This window comes from Cibotium barometz, chromosome 50 (assembly GCF_041138505.1).
Source record: "Cibotium barometz isolate CiBa-2024 chromosome 50, ASM4113850v1, whole genome shotgun sequence".
NCBI classification, from domain to species: Eukaryota; Viridiplantae; Streptophyta; class Polypodiopsida; order Cyatheales; family Cibotiaceae; genus Cibotium; species Cibotium barometz.
Window position 1 is genome coordinate 35,166,963 of NC_141095.1, and position 24,592 is coordinate 35,191,554.

The following is a 24,592-nucleotide window of genomic DNA, read 5'->3' on the forward strand; positions in this document are numbered from 1 at the left end:
ATCTAGATGTCTTTGTTACCATATTATAGTAGTGATGTGTGTGAACACACTTAGGACCGCCGGGGCACTTTTTCCCTCACTAGGAGGTTTTTTCCCCCGTGCATTGTATATACGCCCATTATCTTCTAGGGCTTGTTATCTTTCATTTTTGGCACTCATAATACACTACTGTGTTGTGCTCAAGCTTCCTCATCTTCTTGAAGTTGTGTGTGCATTCCTGCAACCCTAATTCCAACAATTGGTATCAGAGCAGGCTTCCTCCTCCCGGGCATCATCACCGGCACCTGCCGCTTCATCTCCTCCGATTGCGACGAGGTTTCACGAGCGTCTGCAGGTTAGTATATGCTGTGGGCAAGCCCGTAGGGCTTGTTCGTTTCAGAATTTTGATCTGAAGTCATTTCGCCCTCCGTTTTTGCATTCCAAGTACTGCGCAGGCAAAATCGTCCTACTATGCAGATTTTCTGTCAACATTAAAATCTGCAGGACAGGTGCCCATTCGTCTGTTTTGGGCTGTGCTACATAGCACAGGTCGATTTTATACAGGTTTACCTCTTACAGACAGCATTTACATCTAGTAGTACAGTCATTGGCCATGGCTGACAACAATGATGTATTCCGCATGTTGGCTGCTGAGGATAAGTTGGATGGCACCAACTATCCATTGTGGGCATATATGATGCGACATGTATTGGTAGCAAAGGGGTTATGGAACATTGTGCAGGGTATTGATGCACGTCCTATTGTGGCTGGGAATGCTGCAAATACATCAGAAACAGGTACTGTTGATGATGGTGCAGGCACAAGTGCTGTAGCAGCTGTTCGAGAACCACCACTTTCAGCAGAGCAGATTCGTTGGGATGGTAGAGATGCGCAGGCTCATGCCTTGATTGCGTTGTCTGTCAAACGTACCATTATCCCACATATTCGCTCCTGCAGGACTTCTAAGGATGCTTGGGATGTACTTGCCACATTGTATCAGGCAAGAAATGAGGCTCGTGTTGCTTATCTCCGAAAACAGTTGGAGAGTGAGCATATGAACGAAGGTGATTCTATGGATAGCTTTTTGACAAAGATCAAGGATTTCAAAGAGCAGCTCATTTCTGCAGATGAAATCCTGTCAGACAGTTCACTTGTGCAGACTGTTTTGAATGGTCTACCAGATTCTTATCAGGGTTTTGCTTCCACTCTTCGCTTGATGATGAAAGGCAATCCCAATGCCTTATCATTTGAGGAGTTAGTTTCTGTTTTGCTGCAAGAAGACCAGTCAAGGCAAAACAGGAATATTATGCGTGTCGCAGATCAAGCTTTCGTTGCTAGTCAGAGAAGCGGGAAAGGTAAAGCTGGCTTTTCTTCTAGTAAGCAGAAATCTGCAAATGCTGCGCAACCAAAGAAGGAAGACAAAGATGAGAAGAAGGGTGACAAACAGAAGACATTTTGCAAGTACTGTAAGGGAAATGATCATGTCATCAAAGCGTGTCCTAAGCTGGCTGCGAAAGAGGCTAAGAAGAAAGAGGCTGGTATGGCTGTTGCAGATGCCTCTCCTTCTAACAATGAATCTGCTAATGTTGTGCTAGATACAGAATGGGCATTCAATGCGCAGTGCAGTTATGACCCATCTTTGCATGACACATGTATGTCTGCAGTAGATTCAGATGTATGGTACTTTGACAGTGGTGCCACTAAGCATATCACCTCGCAGCGCAGTTTATTCACTTTCCTTGAGTCTGCTCCCACAGGGAATACTGTCACTTGTGCCAATAACTCCTCTTATCCCGTTGAAGGAGTTGGACAGATTGTGCTGAATGTTGCAAATGGCAACACCTTTACACTTTTTGATGCATTGTATGTGCCAGGGATCAAAAAGAATCTGCTGTCAGTATCCACATTTGCCAAAACAGGTTTGGTTGTAAAATTTGTGGATGACAGATGTACTGTTCATGATCTCTCTTGTGGTGACATCATTGTAGCATCTGGTTCACTATGTCGAGGACTGTATAAGCTCAATATGGATGGCAAATGTGTAGAGGATTCAGCATGTGCTATTATGGATACGCAGGCTATTTCAAATGCAAAACTGTGGCATGCACGTTTTGGTCATCTGAATTTTGCAAGTTTGCTGCGCCTGCAGAAATCTGAAATGGTGTCTTCTTTGCCTAAGCTTGAGGCACCTGTCAAGCATGTTTGTGAGGGCTGCATATTGGGTAAAATGCAGCGTGCTTCCTTTCCCAAAGATGGATCAGTGAGAGCTGAACGCAGATTGCAGCTTGTTCACAGTGATGTTTGTGGTCCCATGCAAACTCCATCATTTGGAAACTACCTTTACTTCGTGACTTTCATTGATGATTTTACCAGGCATGCATGGGTATATCCTTTGAAGGCAAAGTCCGAAGTGTTTTTGTGCTTCAAACAGTTTTTGGTTATGGCTGAAAATGTGTCAGAAAGTAAGATGGGCACCCTCCGTTCAGATCGAGGGGGGGAGTATATGTCTTCAGAATTTAATGCATTTCTGGCTGAGCGTGGGATAAAACACCAATGTACAGTGCCGTATACACCACAGCAAAATGGTGTGGCTGAGAGAAAAAACAGGTCTCTCATGGAAATGGCAAGATGTATGGTTAAGAGTCAAAGTCTACCACATGGTTTTTGGCTTGAGGCTGTCATGTGTGCCACTTATGTACTAAACAGGTGTCCCACCAAAGCATTACAGGTTGTCACTCCATATGAGGCTTGGCATAGCCGCAAGCCATCTGTTGGCCATTTACGTGTTTTTGGTTGCCTGGCATATGCATTAGTGCCTGTGCAACATCGCAGAAAATTGGATGACAAAGCTGTCAAATGTATTTTTGTTGGATATAGTGCTGAGAGCAAAGGCTATCATTTGTATCATCCACAGACAAAGCGCATTTTGGTTAGCCGTGATGTTGTATTTGTGGAAGATGCAGTTCAGCCCTTGGTTTCATGTACTAAGGAGACAGATATCAGCTCACGTGATGTCTATGATACATTGTTGCCTCTTTTCAGTGGTGCACAGTCAAGTGCAATACCTCATGAGGCAGTTTTTCAGCCTATGCAGGTTTTAAATGATGGCACAGATCAGCCTATATCTGATGCAGATGTGCATGATGCACATGAGGATGAGAGACAAGAGATTGAGGGCTCTAGGAACATGCCTAGATGGCTGGTGCAGACTTTGCGTGACAGCAAGTTGGATGCCCCTTTGTCTAGTCGCACTCGTTCTGGCTCTCATGGTGCCTCTTATGCGTCAGATTGTTATGCATTGGCTGTTTCTAGTATGTGCGATGAAAGTGAGCCTGTTTCATTTGATGAGGCACAAAGTTCAGAAAATTGGATGGCTGCTATGCAAGCAGAATACGATGCTATTATGAAGAATAGTACATGGTCTTTATGTGACTTGCCCCCTGGCAAGAAGGCCATTGGCACTAAGTGGGTATACAAATTGAAGCGTAAGCCTGATGGCACAGTGGATCGCCATAAGGCTAGGCTTGTTGCAAAAGGTTATGCTCAAGAGAAGGGCATTGATTTTGATGAGACTTTTGCTCCCACATGTCGTATGACCACTGTTCGTAGCATCTGTGCATTAGCAGCTCATAATGGTTGGAATGTACATCAGCTGGACATAAAGACTGCGTTCTTAAATGGAGATTTGCATGAGGAGGTGTATGTATCGCAGCCTCGTGGTTTTGTTCAAAGAGGGCAGGAAAACAAAGTGTGCAGGTTAAAAAAGGCTTTATATGGTTTAAAGCAAGCTCCACGAGCTTGGTATAAAAAAATACATGCATATTTGACTGCACATGGGTTTCAGAATAGTCCAACTGAAAGCACTTTGTATGTTAAACGTGTGGATGGTGTACATCTAATCATTGCTCTCTATGTCGATGACATGCTGCTCACAGGACCAAATGAGAGTCATATTGCTGATTTTAAGGCTGATTTGAATGCCTCTTTTGAGATGTCAGATTTGGGGCATTTGCATCATTATTTGGGGATACAATTTAAGCAGTGTGATGGAGGTATTGCTTTGTGTCAGACAAAGTATATTGAAACATTGTTGCGGAGATTTGGCCTTGAAGACTGCAAGCCTATTGCTACTCCAATGGAGACAGGTTTGAAGTTGAGTCTTCATGATGCTGGAGATCACTTTGATGTCACACTCTATCAGACAGCTGTTGGTTGCCTCATTTATGTATGCATTACGAGGCCAGACATTCAGTTTGCAGTCTCACAGGTGAGCAGATTTATGCATAGCCCAGGCATTAAGCATTGGCAGGCAGTGAAGCGTATCTTTCGCTATTTGAGTGGTACTCGGCATCTTGGGTTGTTTTATCCCAAGGGGGGATCATTGCCGCCAGATTTACATGCTTTTTCAGATTCTGACTGGGCTGGTTGTTATGACACACGCGTGTCCACGAGTGGTTTTTGCTTCATGCTTGGAAGCTCATGCATATCATGGTTGAGCAAGAAGCAGCCTACTGTGGCCACTTCTAGTTGTGAAGCTGAGTACAGGGCAGCTTTCACAGCTACGGTTGAGTGTGTGTGGCTCAGACGCCTTATGGCTGATTTGGGTGTTGGACAGCCATCTGCCACCACCATCTTCACTGACAGTCAGAGCGCATTGGCAGTTGCGCGGAACCCAGTGTTCCATGCTCGTACGAAGCACATTGAGGTGCACTACCATTATGTCAGGGAGAGACTCTCTGCAGGAGAGATCAGTTTGGCTTATGTGCCAACACAGGATAACCTTGCAGACCTTTTCACAAAGGCTCTGCCTCGTGAGAAGTTCGAAGCTTTTCGCAAAGCTTTGGGCTTACTCCCTTTTGTGGATTCGTCCACATAGCTAGACACTTCCCTATACATGAGTGCTAGCTCTTGTTCACCGCATCACTCCAGGGGGGATTTGTTACCATATTATAGTAGTGATGTGTGTGAACACACTTAGGACCGCCGGGGCACTTTTTCCCTCACTAGGAGGTTTTTTCCCCCGTGCATTGTATATACGCCCATTATCTTCTAGGGCTTGTTATCTTTCATTTTTGGCACTCATAATACACTACTGTGTTGTGCTCAAGCTTCCTCATCTTCTTGAAGTTGTGTGTGCATTCCTGCAACCCTAATTCCAACAGTCTTGGGGATACCCTGTCAGGTGGAATGCAGATAAAATCATGCTTCTAGAGAAGCAAGTAGTGGTGCAAACCTTCGGGCAAGGCCCCGGAGTGTATGCTCTAAGGAGAAAATATTACTTAGCCTACACCGCATATGGATTAACATGTGGGATCAGGGATCCCAAGATGTTAAGTGAATATGGGAAAAGGGAGTTTCTCAGATTCAAAAGACCGAGAGTTCCGCCATTCTACGATTACACGATGATGTCGAGCCATTTGCAAAAGACCGAGAGTTTTGCCATTCAAAAGACCGAGAGTTCTGCCATTCTACGATTACACGATGATGTCGAGCCATTTGCAAAGAGGGCAAAGCTTCATGCACCACAGTATGCTATTGCACAGGATCAGGAGTAGTAGTAAACTCCCATTGTAAAAAAAACTCATTTTTTTATATAATACAATGACACTTCTGGAGTATAGCCTTTTCTGATTTGGCTCTATTATATCCATGTTTTTAATGTCTAAAAGTTTGAAAGTATCCTTGTTGGGAGGTGATAAATATAGATAGAGAAGAAACGAATCAAAATTTTATTCAAGTCACTGATTTATAAATTTTAATATTCAAAGCATTAAGCCCCATGAATTCAATGTGTTCTATAGTATTTGGTATCTTTCTCCTCTATCCTAACTGCAATCCTCCTATACCACCACATGAGTAATTGTCTCAATGCACTAACTTCATGGATTCCACCACCATGCAAGGTGGCCTTCTAAAACCCACAACGAGTTTGCCAATGTGAGTGCTCCATGCCTTGGGTCGACTAGATAGCTAAGATTTCCTGATTTGCAAAGTAGGGGCCATGAGCCTCCAAAATCTATTGGAATAAAAGTGACATAAGCATACGCACATTGGTTATTTTCACTAAGAATTGCTAAATGACATAAGAACATATAAAATTGGGGATCTTACCATATAATGTGTCATGCTACTTGATGTCCATGCTGCCACCATGTAGTTGTAAAACGTAGTCATAGCTTCTTTAAAGTCGTTGGCATCTTCTTTTTTAAATGTCATTTTTTGTAGAAGTATAGTAACCTTATCAAAGGCAATCCATACATTACCCTTTACGCAATTCTAGTCTCGCCATTATTACTACAATCTGGGACAACCATGTGTAACTTCCTCCATGCCTTATACCTCTAGGTTTTGTCATGCAAGCACTGGAGTGTTCACATTCTATATATGCCCTATCATAGTGTCTATCACACTGATTGAAAGATAATACATGACTTTCCTTGCACCTTGCTGGTTCCAGTATTTGAACGCATTTTTTTATGTTGGAGAAGCGTTCTCTTCAAGAAATTTCAGGGCTCCTCATTGTCTCCTTCAATATAGTCCCAAAATCCTTTTCCCAACAGGACATTAGTCATTTTAAACTTCCATGCACGGAACCTGTTGTCACTAATAATTTGGTAAATATTGTTAGACATATTTGCTTATAATAACCAAGAATCTATAAATGGATAATTTATATATGCAACTTACAACATAGCAATATTTTTTGTAACTCTTGTAGAGCGATACTACTACACAATCTATGTCACAGCAACACGTGACCAAAATACATGTACATACACCCACAATTAGTAAAACATGTGTAATCACTATTTGGACACCTAAAATACACTACTACACTGTAAAAATAACCAGAGTTTGGAGAGAGACATTTCCAGACCAAACCTTCCCAAAAGTGATAAATACATTGTAATGGCCAAATGGGGGCCAAAATGTTTCCAAGACGTAAATCTATCTACAAAAGTATTGCACATACTATAGGTACCTCCGCACCTATGAAGACAGCTCCTTAATCAAAGATGTGTCGCTCCCAAAGCTACCAAGGGCTTGTACCAAAACAAGAAGGGGAAGAGAAGATGATGCTCTTACCTTATACCACTTCGTTTGCCTTCATAGCTTCCTTTGCTTTCTCCTCTGCTCATTAGCCTAAACCAGGATTTGGTACCAGGAGAAGAATTGGGGAGGAGAGAGAGCTTGAGCTCTTGTAAGCACACACCCACTCACACAACAATGGAGAAGACACACTGAGATGGAAGGCTGAAATGTTTTTCTACTTGATGCTCTCAAAAGATTTACAAAAGATAAGTGAAAACCAACATAAGTACTAGAGTAATATATACAAGCAATCCATAATATGAACATGCTAAGTGGGTGAGCTAGCAAGAGAAATATGCCATAACTCGGTTGGACTAGGTGGGTGTAGTCCAACTGTAGAATCATTAGCAAAGATCCGTCATGTCAGCTACCAAACACCCTAGTGGTGTAAAGGTGGAACGATCACCTAGGCATATCATGAGTGCCAACTACCAAACGTACCAGTAGTGTAAAGGTGGAATGATCACCTAGGCACATCATGAGTGCCAACTACCAAACGTACCAGTAGTGTAAAGGTGGAATGATCACCTAGGCACATCATGAGTGTCAGCTCATGTTGAGCTTGACATATCGACACTGTAAATATAAGATCCTATATGATTACCCCTACTTGCTCGATGGATAGGGGTAATCCCTCAACCAATGTGACAAATCCATAACAAGGTCCTGACATTCTAAAAACGACGAAAACTAGAGAATAACAAAAAGGCAAGCATGCAATAGGTTCACCAAAAGTGTTGGTGGATGATCAACACAGTGAGATTAACATATTAACATATGTTAATAGACAATATGCAGACAATAACAAACAAACAATGAAAGATCAAGACAAAGATCACCAAACATTGCACTACGTTACATTATTGGAATCTCTATGTCTATTAGTTTGTGCTTTACACTGACATGGTTATATCAATTAAGAGGTAATAAAACTAGCTCTTTTTTAGCTGATTTTTTTCCCATATATGCCCTTATACATATAATCATTTCAATAAGTCTAGAAAGCTTAAAAACCTTTCTCTTAAACTCTCTTGCTGTGATCTTGCATGTTTTTAGGTGACCAATCGGGGGATCGATTTACATAGTAGCAAGGCGCCAACCATGGCATCCTCTACTCTTTCCTTCCTAGGATACATGCATAACATTACAATTGTCCAATCAATATTCATGTCTAACCTTTGCTTTCTTAGACATAAACACTTACTACTTACTTACAACAATCAATATTCATGGCTAACCTTTGCTTTCTTAGACATAAACACTTACTACTTACTTGCAACAATCAATATCCATGGCTGACCTTTGCTTTCTAAGACACATGCATAAACACTTAATACTTCTAACACTTACCAATTCTCAATCATGCCGCCCTTTTCTCTTGCTCACACACATGCACACACGACCTTATTCATTATAGCACTATAATGCATGATGAATGTCAATATATCAATATGAAGTACATAAAAGTAAGATGAAAATAAGAATGCTCCTCCTCTGATGTTATCATACCTGAACGTACTATTTTTCAAAGTTATATATAGGAGATATCCCAAAGGTACACACCTTAATGCACTATGGGGACATTACTTACATTGGTGGGTATTCCATATATATATGAGTAACCCCATAGCTATACACCTATCAATTCACCATGGGGACACTACTTACATTGATGGGGGCATTCCATTACCATATATATGAGTAACCCCATAGTTGTACACCTATCAATTCACAATGATAATGTTAAGTCACTGGTGGGCTATAGACCCACCCTACATAAGAGCTCATAGGTTCTCATAATTTTAACCCCTGGAACCTTATCAAAATAATGTGACACAAGAGATTATCCGTACTAGGATGTGGGGTTAGTTGAATCAATATTATTAGGGCCTTCAGTATTATTGGCATTGGCAAGGACGTCATTGCCAATAATACTATTAGACCCTTCAGCATTATTGGCATTGACGATGATGTCGAGCAAAGAGCTTCTTAGCACGTCAGTGTCGATGACAGGTGCTAATTCTTCTTCCTGCCCAATAGTGAAGGGTGTCTATGATTCACAAACAACTCTAGACATACAACTTTTATATGACACGATATACTAAGAGAAAGGTTACTTAACAAACGTTACTATTAGCATCAACTATGTTACATGATGGTATGCTAGGCATGAAGAAAGGTTACGACAACTTTATACAAGGTGAAGTAGGTGCAAGAGTTTGTATCTAGTAATAAGAAATGAACTTGGCTCACCTGTAAACCAACTGCATCCAAGTTGACAATATCTTCTTGGACGGAGATGTTTGCTTCTAGCAAAAGCAAGCCTGTCGCCTCGAGAGCTGTAACCAGGTTCTCTAATAGACCACGCTGTTTCCTACACTCGACATGAATTTGCAACGCCTGCCTCCCAATAGGATTCACCTGATGTATTCAAAAGTTTAGTGAAAAGGCCATAATAACAAAATCATTTGGAAAACCCTAGATTATCTTAAAATACCTCCACCAAAGGATACTCCGATTCATTAGGGGTAGGAACTGAGTTGTTACCGATCGCCATGATCTATCACAGGCAAAACAACCCTTGCAATCAATTATATCACAAGGCCAAAATATGGTAATTCAATATCAAAATAAAACAAATTGACAAAGGCTTTGCCCTTATTGTGGAGATTTAATACCTGGTCAGGCACTCTCATTAATTTAAAAAAACCCCACTGTTAGTTAACTTAGTGTTAACCAATTAATCTTTGTATAAACAAGTAGGATCATAGGGAGGAATCAAAAATACAACTTACATCGTTGGTCTGTGAGCTTCCGCTGGGAGCTTGATATTCTCCGTGCATCTGGTTTAGGGGGGGCTTAAAAAATGATTAAGCTCGGAGCTGCCTGTGGTGAAATTTACTCAGAGAGCAGCCATCTCACTAGCGTTTTGTTGATCAGGTGGTGGTGATGCAGGCCGCCGCCGCCGCCGTGCTGTTGTCTGTGGTGGTAATTAAGGGTTAATTGCTGATCAATGTTTTGCAGATCCAAGGTGCCAGTTATCGCAACGGTTTTTTTTTTTTCATATAATACAGGCAGAGGAGATGCTTGCAGAAGAAGCTATTGCTTGCATGCTGTGTTTTCATGGCAGAGGTTGCTGTGTTTTCATGGCGAGGGTCGCGTGATGCAAGAATGTTTAAAGTTACCCACCCAACGTGCATCTCCCTAGATATATTCTCCTCCACTTGTTTATTAGGGTTCCTCTTTTGCAGGTTTCCCTTGTCAATGGATGGCTCTCAACAAGACCTTGCCCCATGTTGTGGGGACACACCCTCACTAACTGTATATTTTATCCAAGAGGCCTTCCTATGGGGCATTCACATGCCCACCATCTCCCCATGGCTCTCCTCCCTCTAGGAATTCATCACTTTACTAGAGTTTAAAAATTTGTATAAACTATATTACACCAATTGTTTGATGGTGGACACACACTCTCCTTCACCATAGAAACTTATGCGAAGGTTGTACCAAATGTGCAAACTTGTGCACGTGTGTGTTTGCATGTATGTGCATGTGCATGTGTGTGTGTGTGAGAAGAAGAAGAAGAGGAAGCTCTTTTAACGTCGTAGGAACAATCCCAAGAGACCAAATATGATCTATCTAACGGGAGTGAGATTCGAACACGAGACGTGTTGAATAACAACTCCATGAGAGAGAGAGAGAGAGAGCTACTATGGTTGTGGTTGCAAATCAATTAGTTTTATACAAGCTTACTAAACTTTCTTTGCCTTTTAGACTTTTCAGATATATCCCCTTTTTCTACTTTTCAAATGTATCCCCTTTTGATATATCGTTCTTAAATTAAAATGTACCTATGTCATTGTACACATTGATTGAAGCACCTTCACCTATGCTAAATATGAATTTACACATAGTCTTTCTATTTTGGCATCCTACCTTGAAGGTACATTTTTTGTTTGTACAAATTGTGTAGAAGCCATGTAAAGGTCCTTTGATAGCTTCTACTTTTAGGGATTTCTTCTTTCTTCTTTTTATTTCTTTCCCTTGTCTTTTTTCTTTGGTGGGGGTCCTCTCTCTCTCTCTCTCTCTCTCTCTCTCTCTCTCTCTCTCTCTCTCTCTCTCTCTCTCTGTTGGTCGTATATGCCCTTGTGTTGCATTCTACCGACGTTAATCTCTCTCTCTCTCTCTCTCTCTCTCTCTCTATATATATATATATATATATATCCAAGCCAAGTGATAGAGATTTTTTTTCCTATGTTTATCTTTTTAAGGTAAAAGGTCTAAGAATTTTTTTATATGTGTAGAATTTTAAAGTGATGGGTTTCTTAAAAGTGTCTAGTTAAGTTCTCCCTATATATATTCTCCTCCACTTGTTTATTAGGGTTCCTCTTTTGCAGATTTCCCTTGTCAATGGATGGCTCTCAACAAGACCTTCCCCATGTTGTGGGGACACACCCTCACTAACTACTTTGCTTTGACACTTGAACCCCCCTTTTTTTTCTTTTTTCTCTTATAAGCTTGTATATTTTTTCCAAGAGGCCTTCCTTTGGGGCATGCACATGCCCACCATCTTCTCTCCATGGCTCTCCTCCCTCTAGGAATTCGTCACTTTACTTGGCTCTGTTCATGTGACAAAATCCTAGTTGCATTCTTTCCTAGTCATGCAGAAGAATTTCTGACGAAAAATTACGCTTATTTCTAGCAGCACAGAAACATTTAGAATCCGCAGGGGACTTATGTGACACCTGCGAGTCCCTATAGAAGTTATGCAAATTTGCATAACGTATCTTACACATACACATGTTTGCATAGCCTATATTACCTCACCTCTATTGATATAACAAGCACCCCAAGTACCCATAATCATCCATGTGTATATGCATGTCATGTGCATTCTAAGACATGCATGGGCACAAAGGTGCCACATGTTTGCTGGTGGACACACACTCTCCTTCAAACTAGAGCTTAAAATTTTGTATAAACTATATTACACCAATTATTTGATGGTGGACACACACTCTTCTTCACCATAGAAACTTATGCGAAGGTTGTACTAAATGTGCAAACTTGTGCACACGTGTGTTTGCACGTACGTGCATGCGCATGCGTGCGTGCATGCGTGTGCGTGTGTGTGTGTGTGTGTGTGTGTGTGTGTGAGAGAGAGAGAGAGAGAGAGAGAGAGAGAGAGAGAGAGAGAGAGAGAGAGAGAGCTACTATGTGTGTGTGTGTGCGTGCGTGTGTGTGTGTGTGTGTGAGAGAGAGAGAGAGAGAGAGAGCTACTATGGTGGTGTTGCAAATCAATTAGTTTTATACTAAGGTTAGTTTGCTAAAAAACAATAATAAGTCGAGAATAAGTCATACCATATCCACCCCCATTGAATACAATAACTTTTACACAAGCGTACTGAACTTTCTTTGCCTTTTAGACTTTTCAAATGTATCCCCTTTTTATATATCGTTCTTAAATTAAAATGTACCTATGTCATTGTACACATTGATTGAAGCACTTCACCTATGCTAAATATGAATTTACACATAGTCTTTCTATTTTGGCATCCTACCTTGAAGGTACAATTTTTGTTAGTACAACTTGTGGAGAAGCCATGTAGAGGTCCTTTGATAGCTTCTACTTTTATGGAATTCTTCTTTCTTCTTTTTATTTCTTTCCCTTGTCTTTTTTCTTTGGTGGGGGTCCTCTCTCTCTCTCTCTCTCTCTCTCTCTCTGATCTCTCTCTCTCTGTGTTGGTCGTATATGCCCTTGTGTTGCATTCAACCGACGTTAATCTCTCTCTCTCTCTCGCTCTCTCTCTCGCTCTCTCTCTCTCTCTATATATATATCCAAGCCAAGTGATAGAGATTTAATCTCTCTCTCTCTCTCTCTCTCTCTCTCTCTCTCTATATATATATATATATATATATATATATGTATATATCCAAGCCAAGTGATAGAGATTTTTTTTTCCTATGTTTATCTTTTTAAGGGAAAGGTCTAAGATTTTTTTTTTATGTTTAGAATTTTAAAGTGATGGGTTTTTTAAAAGTGTCTAGTTAAGTTAATGCAAAAAAATTTCAAGTGACTAGTCTAGGTCCACTAAGCATCCACAAGTACATGAGAGAGAGAGAGAGAGAGAGAGAGAGAGAGAGAGGGAGAGAAAGGGAGAGAGAGAGAGAGAGAGAGAGAGAGAGAGAACCTTTATCATACCTTACAAAATCTAATAAGAAGGTTACAAATGAAATTTTAACTTGAAAGTTTACAGTTTAAGGTTTAAGGAAATCTTTATATGTTTAGATTTTTAAAGTGATGGATTTTCTTTAAAAAATTAGTTGAGTTAATGCAAAACTTTTTAAGTGACTAGTAGTCTAGCTCCACTAAGCATCCATAAGTACATGGATAGAGAGAGAGAGAAAGAGAGAGAGAGAGAGAGCAGAACCTTTATCAAACCTTAGAAAATCTAGTAAGAAGGCTGTAAAAGAAAATGAGATTTTAACTTGAAAGTTTTCTTATTCATTGATTAATGTGTATGGTAATTCCAGATACTTTTGTGAAACGTTTTCTTATTTTACAAGCATAAACGCATGGAACAAAAATGTTTGCATTTGAGACATCCATATGGGCTCTTTACTCATATGGTTTTAGAACATAAACTATAAAGGAACTTAGAAGGCAACGCTTACATAAGGCTTACTACCCTATGACAATCTACACCTAGGTGTTGAGTGTGTGCCAGGGATAGATATTTGCTCAACCAACATTCTTTATGTATTACATACTTGTATCTGTGGTTGATTTTGACAAGCTTCCTTGCCCATCAATTTGTTTTTGAGAAAATGCATCTACATTATGGTTTTTAGTGTATTTTATGATTTTTCCATGTAAAAAATGTTTAGAAAAGGTGATAAATTATGTCAAATCCTATGGATTTACTTTGTCCTAGATATTACTTCAACTTATGGGGCAAAAACTTGCAACCTTGCCATATACTTCAAATTTTTTAAAATTGAAGGCCTGTAATATACTTGGCCTTCCGAATACTAAGAAAATTTTACTTGGGGCGGCCTTCTTTTAAAACCTAATCTAAAGGTGAGTGGATTTCTTATGGGGAAAAGATGCTTATTGAAGATTACAAATTTTAACACAAGGACAAGGATAAACTTTTTTGCGAATCGGTGAAAAAAAGAATGACATTAGGAAAAATTTAGACTCAGAAAGAGTCCTGGAAGAAGAGCCATATCATCACTTTGCTAGAAAGAAGGAGGCCCCTTATGAATCTTATGTCAAAACTCACACAAGTGACATACCATTGGGAAAGCCCTTAAACACTAATCTACCATTGGGAAAGCCCTTAATCTACCACCTTCAAAAATTTTGGAGTTTTTATACTCACGTTATGCCTTCCTCACTAAAAGGTAGATTTTAACGATTGTTTAGATGTTACATCATTAAAATATACCTTTTAGTAGGGAAGGCATAACTTGAGCATATCAACTCCAAATTTGTCATCGATGTCACAATCATTGGAATCTACCTTTTAATGGGGAATGGATAACTTGAGCATATCAACTTCAATTTGTGGGAGATGGTAGATTTAGAATCTATTGTTCAAGAACTTTACAATGGTATCACATGTGGGGGTTGTGACATGAGGTTCATAAAGTTCAGTATGATCCCCTTTTTCTAGCAAAATGATGACATGGATCTTCTTAGAGGGCCCTTTCTAAGTCCGAATTTTACTTGATGCCTTCAAGCTTAAACTTGTCTTTATTGAAAAATACACAAATTAACCGGTTTTATAACTAAGTTTTAAAAGTTTTTAATCTTTAAATTCAAATCTAGGCAAAATTGTAATTGGTTTTAATAGGAAGGTGACATAATTGATGACGGTAAGGACTTAACTCATGAGTTTTATTTTGGGTTGCAAACATTGAATATATATATATATATGTATATATATATATATAGAGAGAGAGAGAGAGAGGGAGGGAGGGAGAGAGGGAAGGGGAGAGAGAGAGAGAGAGAGAGAGAGAGAGAGAGAGAGAGAGAGAGAGAGAGAGAGAGAGAGATTGATTTTAGAGGGAGGGAGGGAGGGAGGGGGAGGGAGAGAGAGAGAGAGAGAGAGAGAGAGGGAGGGAGGGAGGGAGGGGGAGGGGGGGGAGAGAGAGAGAGAGAGAGATTTTAGAAGGAGGACTGCAAAATTTGATATGGCTATTAAGACTCTGGAGGTGGTGGAATTCGCATCATGCACACACATTCTACATACAATATCTAGGTGTGACATATGGTTCCTAGGATTCTGATCACCATCTGAAAGTGAAGATGAAAGAATGTTCCCCCTCTCTCTAGAGAGCATGTACTTGCAATTGTCTTTTAAATTTACCAATAGCTTATCATCCACATCACATCCTCCAATAGATATAGTTACATAGCTCAAATTGCTTAATGTTTTTTAGTTTATTTCTTTTGTTAATAGAAAGAACAAAAGAAATATGTTTGGAACAAGTTAGAGATTTTATCTCAACTTTGTGCTTTGAAGTGCTGTATGCACTAACTAAAAGCGGACCTTGCCTTTCCATCTTTAGAATGTCTTGAATTGGAGTTTAAAATGTATGCACTCCCCGCATTATACATTGTAATGGTAGAAATAAACCACAAGGGGGTTTAAATTGTACCTATTACGTAATGCATTCTAATTGAAGATATAAACAAAGAGGGATAATGTTTGAGTTATAAAATGCATTGTTTGAAGAAACACAAATTATGTTGAGATTTGGAATCATCTCATGGTTGCACACTCTTAGACATTCATCAAGTAAAAATATAGTGTGATGTTCTTCATCGATTTTTTTGGGTTTTTATTTTAATGTTCCATGTATGTCAATGTAACCAGTCATGTGTTATCTAGTGCAAGTGTATTGTGTTTTTTGCAAGAAGTATCATGCCTCCCTCGTGGTGGCGTGTCTCTAGGTTTTGTTTCTAATCAAATACCTTTGTATAAATAACATGTTATTCAAGACAACGACGAGCCTACTCTTTATGTAGGAGGTATCTCACCATGAAGTTTTTTGCATTTTGTATAAAAACGTGATGTATATTTTGATTCTACATTGAACATGACAACTTAGAAAACCATGGGAAAGTCAATATTTTTTTAGAAAATATGTTACGTATTTTTATGGCATTCTCCTTTCACTCTTGATATACAAAAGAATAGGTTTTAAAAATAAATCTTTTTGAGACAACCTGATATTTTTTAGGACCTTGTAAAATCACCATGGGGATAATCACTTTCAATATATAGTTTGATAACACCTTTATGTAACTTATAATTTCAAAGTGCAAATAAAAAGGGAGGAAATATTATCTAAGAAGCCTTGTTATGTTTTAAAGATTAAATGAAATTCAAATGCAAATGTTCGGCTCACTGTAGAATAATGTTTGTTTAATCAAAAAGTGTGAATAATTCTTATAATTTAGTACAAAACCTTACACACACCTTCTATGTTTCAAAGATTAAATGGAATTCAAATGCAAATGTTTGGCTAATTGTAGAATAATGTTATTTAATCTGAAAGTGTGAATAATTCTTACAATTTAGTACAAAACCTTATACACACCCGAGATTTTAAAGGCAAATTATAAATGTGATTCAATGCATATAGTGGAAATCGACTAAGTACAAATAGATTCTAGGTAGCATGTAAGTGTGATTCAATGCATATAGTGAAAATCTAAGTACAAATAGATTCTAGATAGCATGTTATCAATATGTGATATCATGATCTTAAGAGTATGTAATAACCTATAATAAATGGTTTTTAGTTTTCATATGTCTTCATAGATTATCAAGGTGTAATGAAAATTTCTTTTTATTTAAAATTACAACTTAATATATAATTTATCACATAACCTACCAATAATTGATCATGGTGGCAACAATAAACCCCTATCATATTTGCTAGCTATTTCACTTGTAATGTAAGATTCCTCCCCAGCCTCCCAAGATGTCCAGCATCTTCCCCTATAATCAATTCCCTCTTCAGAAATATAAAAGATCTTGTTTCTACCTGTTTTGGCCTACAGAGAGAAAATATTCTAGAGAGAGAATATTCAAATTTTGAATATTTTTGGATGAAAAAATATCTCTTCTTATTAAAATAATTTCCCCCGAAACTGAAGTTCAAAAAGATTTTCAGAATAGAAATTAAGGATAATTTGTTCAAGAGACCTTATCCTAGGGGTCCACATTTTTGAAAAATTTCAAATTAAGGTTTTAAAGGGCCAATCAAATTCATCCAAATGTATGAAGAAGATAAATAGAAGAAAGAAAGAAAATCACCCCCAAAAATGAGTAAATACTCACATAAGATGAAGAGTGGACTAAGGACCAAATGAAAAGCTTAAAAAATGGATTTTTGACACCTCACAATGGGGATTCCCCCTCATGAATTAGGTGCCTACTTCACATGTGCAATTTAGCTTTAAATCTTCAAAAATTGAGATATTTCATCTCTCCTCTCTCCTAATTCAAGTCTAGTTCCAAAAAGTTAGCTCAACTGACCTAAAAATGGTCAAAAATTGACCAAACTGATTTGGAAAATTCTAGAATCAGTTTGTTTGGTTAGGAGCTCAAATTTTCCTATAAATAGAAGCCTTCCCCTTTGTTGAAAAATAATAGTGTTTATGCACTATTAATCTACTCCTGCCAAGCCAAGAACTGTGAATTTATTAATAATTCACTAGTTTTTGACATTTCCCTCTTCCAAAGATTGGTGGCCACTCTTGTTACAAACAAGAGTAGAACCCTCAAACCATCAAGCCAAAGGAAAGCTCCCAGAAATTATGTAAGTAGAGATCTTGTAATTTTCTTTATTGATTTTTATGCTTTTCTAAATTTTATGATTGTTTGATCGTGATAAATGGACACTATGCCTTGATCGAAAGGCTTTTCCCCTCTCTATTCTTAGAATCAACCCTTCTTTATCCTAGTTAAGTGATAATTATTGGAATTAAACTTTTAATAATGTTTTCTCTTTTATAAGTGAATTTTGATTAGTCTAGATTACTTTAAATCAATTACAATTAATTTTTAAGACAAATTAATAGGAAAATTTAAAAAATGGTCAGCCATACAAAGGAGGTTATGGCAAAATTTTTGGAAATAAGTATAATCTTTTATTATGCTAAAAGAGTAATCCCTATCATTTCTATACTCTAAAAGTGTCATTTTCATGCATAGAAGATGCATATTGATTATTATTTTTTTATGCATAAAAGAATAATTTTTTTTATTATGAAAGTGTTACTTTCATCAAAATGGATTTTTATGCATAAAATAATAATTTTTTATTATGAAAGTGTTACTTTCATCAAAATGGATTTTTATGCACAAAAGAATAATTTTTTTTCAAAATGAATTTTTATGCATAAAAGAATATTTTACAGATTTTATAGCCTATATTTTACTCTTATGTAAATCTTTAGATAATAAATTTGCCCCTTCAATATGAAAAATGTCACTTTTTAAATTATAAGACTCCTTACATATGTATATTCTATGTGACTCCATAAGAAAATAAAACCCCCTTATCTATTTTATTTTATGTGATTCCATAAGAAATAAAACATAATTTATTGAGTTAAATAGAGAAGAAGGAAATAAAACACCTTTTATTGAGTGATGCATGAGCTATCTTACATATTTCATAGTGAACTCCCTCAGACTAAATAGAGCATAATTTTTGATCTAGGAAAAGATATAATAATCCATTTTTGGTACTGTACTATTTAATTACTTTTTCTTATAGAGCGAGAAGACACACTAATATAATGGGTTTGGTAAGAACCTAAAAAGTCTATCCAACTTGTCACACAAGCAAGCATTAATCCTACTTCACAAAATTATATAAATATCATAATTTTGAACTAAATGTTGATACTTTATGACAACCAAGCATATAATGATGCAGAAAGACATCATCATAGGCATGTGTTAGATCTCACCTAGAAGGATCCTAGTCTCAAATGACCCCCCAATGAACACAATAACTTTTACACAAGCTTACTGAATTTTCTTTGCCTTTTAGACTTTTCATATGTATCCCCTTTTTCAACTTTTCAAATGTATCCCCTTTTGATATATCGTTCTTAAATTAAAATGTACCTATGTCATTGTACACATTGATTGAAGCACCTTCACCTATGCTAAATATGAAGTTACACATAGTCTTTCTATTTTGGCATCCTACCTTGAAGGTACTTTTTTGTTTGTACAACTTGTGTAGAAGCCATGTAGAGGTCCTTTGATAGTTTCTACTTTTAGGGATTTCTTCTTTCTTCTTTTTATGTCTTTCCCTTGTCTTTTTTTCTTTGGTGGGGGTCCTCTCTCTCTCTCTCTCTCTCTCTCTCTCTCTCTCTCTATTGGTTGTATATGCCCTTGTGTTGCATTCTACCGACGTTAATCTCTCTCTCTCTCTCTCTATATATATATATATATATATATCCAAGCCAAGTGATAGAGATTGTTTTTTCTTATGTTTTTCTTTTTAAGGAAAAAGGTCTAAGAATTTGTTTATATGTTTAGAATTTTAAAGTGATGGGTTTTTTAAAAGTATCTAGTTAAGTTCTCCCTATATATATATTCTCCTCCACTTGTTTATTAGGGTTCCTCTTTTGCAGGTTTCCCTTGTCAATGGATGGCTCTCAACAAGACCTTGCCCATGTTGTACCCTCACTAACTACTTTGCTTTGACGCTTGAACCCCCCTTTGTTTTCTTTTCTCTCTTATACGCTTGTATATTTTATACAAGAGGCCTTCCTATGGGGCATTGCACATGCCCACCATCTTCTCCCCACAGCTCTCCTCCCTCTAGGAATTCATCACTTTACTTGGCTCCGTTCATGTAACAAAATCCTAGTTGCATTCTTTTCTAGTCGTGCAGAAGAATTTATGATGAAAAATTACTCTTATTTCTAGCAGCACAGAAACATTTAGAATCCGTAGGGGACTTATGTGACACCTGCGAATCCCTATAGAAGTTATGCAAATTTGCATAACGTATCTTACACATACACATGTTTGCATAGCCTTTATTACCTCACCTATTGATATAACAAGCACCCCAAGTACCCATAATCATCCATGTGTATATGCATGTCATGTGCATTCTAAGACATGCATGGGCACAAAGGTGCCACATGTTTGGCTAGTGGACACACACTCTCCTTCAAACTAGAGCTTAAAAAATTGTATAAACTATATTACACCAATTGTTTGATGGTGGACACACACTCTCCTTCACCATAGAAACTTATGCGAAGGTTGTACTAAATGTGAAAACTTGTGCACACGTGTGTTTGCAGGTACGTGCATGCGTATGCATGCATGCATGTGCGTGCGTGTGTGTGTGTGTGTGTGTGTGTGTGTGAGAGAGAGAGAGAGAGAGAGAGAGAGAGAGAGAGAGCTACTATGGTGGTGTTGCAAATCAATTAGTTTTATACTAAGGTTAATTTGCTAAAAAACAATAATAAGTCAAGAATAAGTCATACCATATCCAAATATCTTACACATAGAGTCAATTTAAAATACCCCCCATTGAATACAATAACTTTTACACAAGCTTACTGAACTTTCTTTGCCTTTTAGACTTTTCAAATGTATCCCCTTTTGATATATCGTTCTTAAATTAAAATGTACCTATGTCATTGTACACATTGATTGAAGCACCTTCACCTATGCTAAATATGAATTTACACAGTCTTTCTATTTTGACATCCTAACTTGAAGGTACATTTTTGTTAGTACAACTTGTGTAAAGGCCATGTAGAGGTCCTTTGATAGCTTCTACCTTAGGGAATTCTTCTTTCTTCTTTTTATTTCTTTCCCTTGTCTTTTTTCTTTAGTGGGGGTCCTCTCTCTCTCTCTCTCTCTCTCTCTCTCTCTCTCTCTCTCTCTCTCTCTCTCTCTCTCTCTGTTGGTCGTATATACCCTTGTGTTGCATTCAGCCGACGTTAATCTCTCTCTCTCTCTCTCTCTCTCTCTCTCTCTCTATATATATATATATATATATATATATCCAAGCCAAGTGATAGAGTTTTTTTTTTCCTATGTTTATCTTTTTAAGGGAAAAGGTCTAAGATTTTTTTTATATGTTTAGAATTTTAAAGTGATGGGTTTTTTAAAAGTGTCTAGTTAAGTTAATGCAAAAAAATTTCAAGTGACTAGTCTAGGTCCACTAAGCATCCACAAGTACATGAGAGAGAGAGAGAGAGAGAGAGAGAGAGAGAGAGAGAACCTTTATCAAACCTTACAAAATCTAATAAGAAGGTTACAAAAGAAAATGAAATTTTACCTTGAAAGTTTAGAGTTTAAGGTTTAAGGAAATTTTTATATGTTTAGATTTTTAAAGTGATGGATTTTTTTAAAAATTAGTCGAGTTAATGCAAAACTTTTTAAGTGACTAGTAGTCTAGCTCCACTAAGCATCCATAAGTACATGGAGAGAGAGGGAAAGAAAGAAAGAAAGAAATATTTTATTAACGTCTTCCAACAGACCGAACTCAGCCTATGAGACAAATCGGTGTACCTGTATGAGTATCCTCTATCATCCCAACAAAATGAAAAAGTACTGAACTAAAAAGCTGAATCTGGGTGTGCAATAAGTACAATGAGTGGTGGTGAAGGGGATGGAGCTCTACTACTAGGAGAATGCAAAGCTATATGCATGGAGTATACAATCATGATATGCAACCTAGCTAGAAAATCTAGTAAGAAGGCTATAAAAGAAAACAAAATTTTACTTGAAAGTTTTCTTATTCATTGATTAATGTGTATGGTAATTCCAGATACTTTTGCGAGACACTTTTTCTTAGCATAAAAGCATGGAACAAAAATGTTTGCATTTGAGACATCCATATGGGCTCTTTACTCATATGGTTTTAGAACATAAACTATAAAGGAACTTAGAAGGCAGCGCTTACATAAGGCTTACTACCCTATGACAATCTACACCTAGGTGTTGAGTGTGTGCCAGGGATAGATATTTTGCTCAACCAACATTCTTTATGCTTTATATACTTGTATCCGTGGATTTTGACAAGCTTCCTTGCCCATCAATTTGTTTTTGAGAAAATGCATCTACATTATGGTTTTTAGTGTATTTTGTGATTTTGCCATGTAAAAAATGTTTAGAAAAGGTGATAAATTATGTCAAATCCTATGGATTTACTTTGTCCTAGATATTACTTCAACTTATGGGGCAAAAACTTGCAACCTTGCCATATGCTTCAAATTTTTTAAAATTGAAGGCCTGTAATATACTTGGCCTTCCAAATACTAAGAAAATTTTACTTGGGGCGGCCTTCTTTTAAAAGCTAATCTAAAGGCTAGTGGATTTCTTATGGGGAAAAGATGCTTATTGAAGATTACAAATTTTTACACAAGGACAAGGATAAACTTTTTTTCGAATCGGTGAAAAAAAGAATGACATTAGGAAAAATTTGGACTCAGAATGAAGAAGAGCCATATCATCACTTTGCTAGAAAGAAGGAGGCCCCTTATGAATCTTATGTCAAAACCCACACACGAGACATACCATTGGGAAAGCCCTTAAACACTAATCTATCATTGGGAAATCCCTTAATCTACCACCTTCAAACAATTTGGAGTTTTTATACTCAAGTTATGCCTTCCTCTCACTAAAAGGTAGATTTTAATGATCGTTTAGGTGTTACATCATTAAAATATACCTTTTAGTAGGGAAGGCATAACTTGAGCATATCAACTCCAAATTTGTCATCGATGTCACAATCATTGGAATCTACCTTTTATTGGGGAATGGATAACTTGAGCATATCAACTTCCAATTTGTGGGAGATGGTAGATTTAGAATCTATTGTTCAAGAACTTTACAATGGTATCACATGTGGGGGTTGTGACATGAGGTTCATAAAGTTGAGTATGATCCCCTTTTTCTAGAAAAATGATGACATGGATCTTCTTAGAGGGCCCTTAAGTCCAAATTTTACTTGATGCCTTCAAGCTTAAACTCGTCTTTATTGAAAAATACACACATGGATCTTCTTAGAGGGCCCTTCTAAGTCCAAATTTGATGCCTTCAAGCTCAAACTTGTCTTTATTGAAAAATACAGAAATTAATCGGTTTTATAACTAAGTTTTAAAAGTTTTGAAACTTTAAATTCAAATCTAGGCAAAATTGTAACTCGTTTTAATAGGAAGGTGACATAATTGATGACGGTAATAAGGACTTAACTCATGAGTTTTATTTTGGGTTGCAAACATTGAAGATATATATATGTATATATATATATATATGTATGTATAGAGAGAGAGAGAGAGAGAGAGAGAGAGAGAGAGAGAGAGAGAGAGAGAGAGATTTTAGAAGGAGGACTACAAAACTTGATATGGCTATTGAGACTGCGGAGGTGGTGGAATTCGCATCATGCACACACATTCTACATACGATATCTAGGTGTGACATAGGATTTCAATCACCATCTGAAAGTGAAGATGAAAGGTTGTTCCCCCTCTCTCTAGAGAGCATGTACTTGCAATCGTCTCTTTCTCTATAAAATCTTTTAAATTTACCAATAGCTTATCATCCACATCACATCCTCCAATAGATATAGTTACACTCAACTCAAATTGCTTAATGTTTTTATTCTCCTTAGTTTCTTTCTTTTGTTAATAGAAAGAACAAAAGAAATATGTTTGGAACAAGTTAGAGATTTTATCTCAACTTTGTGCTTTGAAGTGCTGTATGCACTAAGTAAAAGTGGTTCTTGAGGGGGTTTAAATTGTATAGACCTATTACGTAATGCATTCTAATTGAAGATATAAACAAAGAGGGATAATGTTTGAGTTCTAAAATGCATTGTTTGAAGAAACACAAATTATGTTGAGATTTGGAATCATCTCATGGTTGCACACTCTTAGACATTCATCACGTAAAAATATAGTGTGATGTTCTTCATCGATTTTTTTTTTGCTTTTTATTTTAATGTTCCATGTATGTCAATGTAACCAGTGTCATGTGTTATCTAGTGCAAGTGTATCGTGTTTTTTGTAAGAAGTATCATGCCTCCCTCGTGGTGCCGTCTCTTGGTTTTGTTTCTAATCAAATACCTTTGTATAAATAACATGTTATTCAAGACAAGGACAAGCCTACTCTTTATGTAGGAGGTATCTCACCATGAAGTTTTTTGCATTTTGTATAAAAACGTTGATGTATATTTTGATTCTACATTGAACATGACAACTTAGAGAACCATGGGAAAGTAAATATTTTTTTAGAAAATATGTTATGTATTTTTATGGGATTCTCCTTTCACTCTTGATATACAAAAGAATAGGTTTTAAAAATAAATCTTTTTGAAACAACCCGATATTTTTTGGGACCTTGTAAAATCACCATGGGGATAATCACTTTCAATATATAGTTTGATAACACCTTTATGTAACTTATAATTTCAAAGAGCAAATAAAAAGGGAGGAAATATTATCTAAGAA

General features: G+C 37.3%; 1 protein-coding gene and 1 long non-coding RNA gene across 2 annotated transcripts in view; both read right to left on the reverse strand.

Annotated features, from left to right (window-relative positions):
• The window catches only part of LOC147610061 (uncharacterized), a 91,315-nt gene that overhangs the window by 14,406 nt on the left and 52,317 nt on the right, over positions 1-24,592 (reverse strand). The window lies entirely within an intron of this gene.
• LOC147610063 (uncharacterized) lies at positions 8,203-10,051 on the reverse strand. The gene is made up of 5 exons (XM_086787056.1): positions 9,994-10,051; positions 9,867-9,914; positions 9,569-9,631; positions 9,325-9,492; positions 8,203-9,100 (listed from the first exon to the last, which is right to left on the reverse strand). Exons 2-5 carry the CDS (start codon positions 9,912-9,914, stop codon positions 8,924-8,926), a joined length of 456 nt encoding a protein of 151 aa, XP_086643182.1. The 5' UTR covers positions 9,994-10,051; the 3' UTR covers positions 8,203-8,923.

Excerpts from the sequence above, each read along its gene's own strand:
- LOC147610063 (XM_086787056.1), bottom strand. The coding sequence starts at position 9,914 with ATGCACGGAGAATATCAAGCTCCCAGCGGAAGCTCACAGACCAACGAT. Across the intron at positions 9,632-9,866 it reads GAAGCTCACAGACCAACGAT|ATCATGGCGATCGGTAACAA; the intron begins GTAAGTTGTATT and ends TGCCTGTGATAG. Across the intron at positions 9,493-9,568 it reads CGGAGTATCCTTTGGTGGAG|GTGAATCCTATTGGGAGGCA; the intron begins GTATTTTAAGAT and ends TGAATACATCAG.